The sequence below is a fragment of the Taurulus bubalis genome (genome assembly GCF_910589615.1).
Source record: "Taurulus bubalis genome assembly, chromosome: 2".
NCBI classification, from domain to species: domain Eukaryota; kingdom Metazoa; phylum Chordata; class Actinopteri; order Perciformes; family Cottidae; genus Taurulus; species Taurulus bubalis.
The window spans coordinates 45,158,292-45,160,791 of record NC_136590.1 but is presented as its reverse complement, the minus strand read 5'-3'; the positions used below and the strand labels follow the sequence as shown (position 1 = coordinate 45,160,791).

The following is a 2,500-nucleotide window of genomic DNA, read 5'->3' as shown; positions in this document are numbered from 1 at the left end:
AGGACGGAGGAGGCATCAGGGCTAACGGGGCGGACGGGGTCAAAGCTGCTGGCAGAAAGGGGAGGAGTTAAGTCTAACATGGGGGACGGGGTCAAAGCTGCTGGCAGAAAGGGGAGGAGTTAGGTCTAACAGGGGGGATGGGGTCAAAGCTGCTGGCAGAAAGGGGAGGAGTTAAGTCTAACAGGGGGGATGGGGTCAAAGCTGCTGGCAGAAAGGGGAGGAGTTAAGTCAAACAGGGGGGACGGGGTCAAAGCTGCTGGCAGAAAGGGGAGGAGTTAAGTCTAACAGGGGGGATGGGGTCAAAGCTGCTGGCAGAAAGGGGAGGAGTTAAATCAAACAGGGGGGACGGGGTCAAAGCTGCTGGCAGAAAGGGGAGGAGTTAAGTCTAACAGGAAGGATGGGGTCAAAGCTGCCGGCAGAAAGGGGAGGAGTTAAGTCTAAAAGGGTGGACGGGTTCAAAGCTGCCGGCAGAAAAGGGAGGAGTTAAGGCCAACTGGGTCTGACGGAGTCAAAACTGCCGGCAGAAAGGGGAGGAGTTAAGTCTAATGGGGGGAGGGCGGTGTCAAAGCTACCGGCAGAAAGGGGAGGAGTTAAGTCTAACAGGGGGGGCGGTGTCAAAGCTACCGGCAGAAAGGGGAGGAGTTAAGTCTAACAGGGGCACGGGGTCAAAGCTACCGGCAGAAAGGGGAGGAGTTAAGTCTAACAGGGGCACGGGGTCAAAGCTACCGGCAGAACGGGGAGGAGTTAAGTCTAACAGGGGGGCGGTGTCAAAGCTACCGGCAGAAAGGGGAGGAGTTAAGTCTAACAGGGCGGACAGGGTCAAAGCTGCTGGCAGAAAGGGGAGGAGTTAAGGCCAACTGGGGGGATGGGGTCAAAGCTGCTGGCAGAAAGGGGAGGAGTTAAGTCTAACAGGGAGGGCGGTGTCAAAGCTACCGGCAGAAAGGGGAGGAGTTAAGTCTAACAGGGCAGACGGGGTCAAAGCTGCTGGCAGAAAGGGGAGGAGTTAAGTCTAACAGGGGTATGGGGTCAAAGCTACCGGCAGAAAGGGAAGGAGTTAAGTCTAACAGGGGGGCGGTGTCAAAGCTACCGGCAGAAAGGGGAGGAGTTAAGTCTAACAGGGGGGCGGTGTCAAAGCTACCGGCAGAAAGGGGAGGAGTTAAGTCTAACAGGGCGGACGGGGTCAAAACTGCTGGCAGAAAGGGGAGGAGTTAAGTCTAACAGGGCAGACGGGGTCAAAGCTGCTGGCAGAAAGGGGAGGAGTTAAGTCTAACAGGGGTATGGGGTCAAAGCTACCGGCAGAAAGGGGAGGAGTTAAGTCTAACAGGGGGGCGGTGTCAAAGCTACCGGCAGAAAGGGGAGGAGTTAAGTCTAACAGGGCGGACGGGGTCAATACTGCTGGCAGAAAGGGGAGGAGTTAAGGCCAACTGGGGGGACGGGGTCAAAGCTGCTGGCAGAAAGGGGAGGAGTTAAGTCCAACGGGGCGGACAGAGTCAAAGCTGCCGGCAGAAAGGGGAGGAGTTAAGTCTAATGGGGCCGAAGGGGTCAAAGCTGCCGGCAGAAAGGGGAGGAGTTAAGTACAACGGGGTCAAAGCTGCCGGCAGAAAGGGGAGGAGTTAAGTCTAATGGGTCTTTCTCTCGGGGGGGGGGGGGGGGGGCTTTAGTCATAGAAGTTGTCCCGAAAAACACTGGTAGCAAATCAAAAGGTTTTCAAATGAGTGCTTGAGGGAAACAAATTAAAGAATGGCGACCTCTGCGGACAAATCCCCAGAGGTCGCTCTCTCCTGACCCCAAAAAAAACAATTTGCCCGACTGGAAACCAGAATATTGGTTGTTTTTCGGCAGCAATTCGGGACAAGTTCTACGTGAGCCGCAGGGCGAGGAGGTCACAGGGATGATGGACAGCATGGGGAGGCTCCCGGGACCAACTGGGATCAAACCAGCACCACAGAAGAAGAGTCCCACATTTACGAGGGTGATCCTTTTGAAATGACGGTGAGCGAGAGGAGGCGTGGCCTCACACGCATCATGCAAACACACAGAGGGGGATCACAACAGTCAGTCGAGAACAGATTTAAGAGTTGCATTGTGGGTCCACTTCCAACACCTCTGGGTTAAATATACACTGATGATCTCCTCTTTCCTCCCAGTGTCTCATCTTAAAGGGCCGGTGTAAAGAAGAAGAAACTAAAGCTGTTTTAGAAATTTATAGAAATAACAAACTAAAACTACTCAAAAGAAAATGGCGCAGCAGATTGAAAACATTCAGGCCTTAGCTGTAATTTGACATGAGATCAAATAGTTTTCCTGCGTGAACCAGATAACTGTAGAGCGGTAATTTAATTTAATTCTCAAACTCAACACTTTATCTAAATCTTTATTTTCGGCTTTCAAAAAAAAACACCAAAAAACATGCAGTTTCATCAGCGCTCGTGTGAAACGCTTTTTTCTTTCTTTTTTTTAAAGCTCGGTTCACGTCCGGCTACCAAAAATAACTCTATAA

General features: G+C 52.2%; 1 protein-coding gene across 1 annotated transcript in view; it reads right to left on the bottom strand.

Moving 5' to 3' along the window:
- Positions 1 to 2,500, bottom strand: part of srcin1b (SRC kinase signaling inhibitor 1b) — a gene marked incomplete at both ends in the record, with an annotated part of 78,215 nt that overhangs the window by 15,400 nt on the left and 60,315 nt on the right. The window contains one exon of the mRNA XM_079237062.1: positions 1 to 45. This exon is cut by the window's left edge and continues 116 nt beyond it. Coding sequence (XP_079093188.1) covers positions 1 to 45 — 45 coding nt within the window. The remainder of the gene's footprint in view (positions 46 to 2,500) is intronic.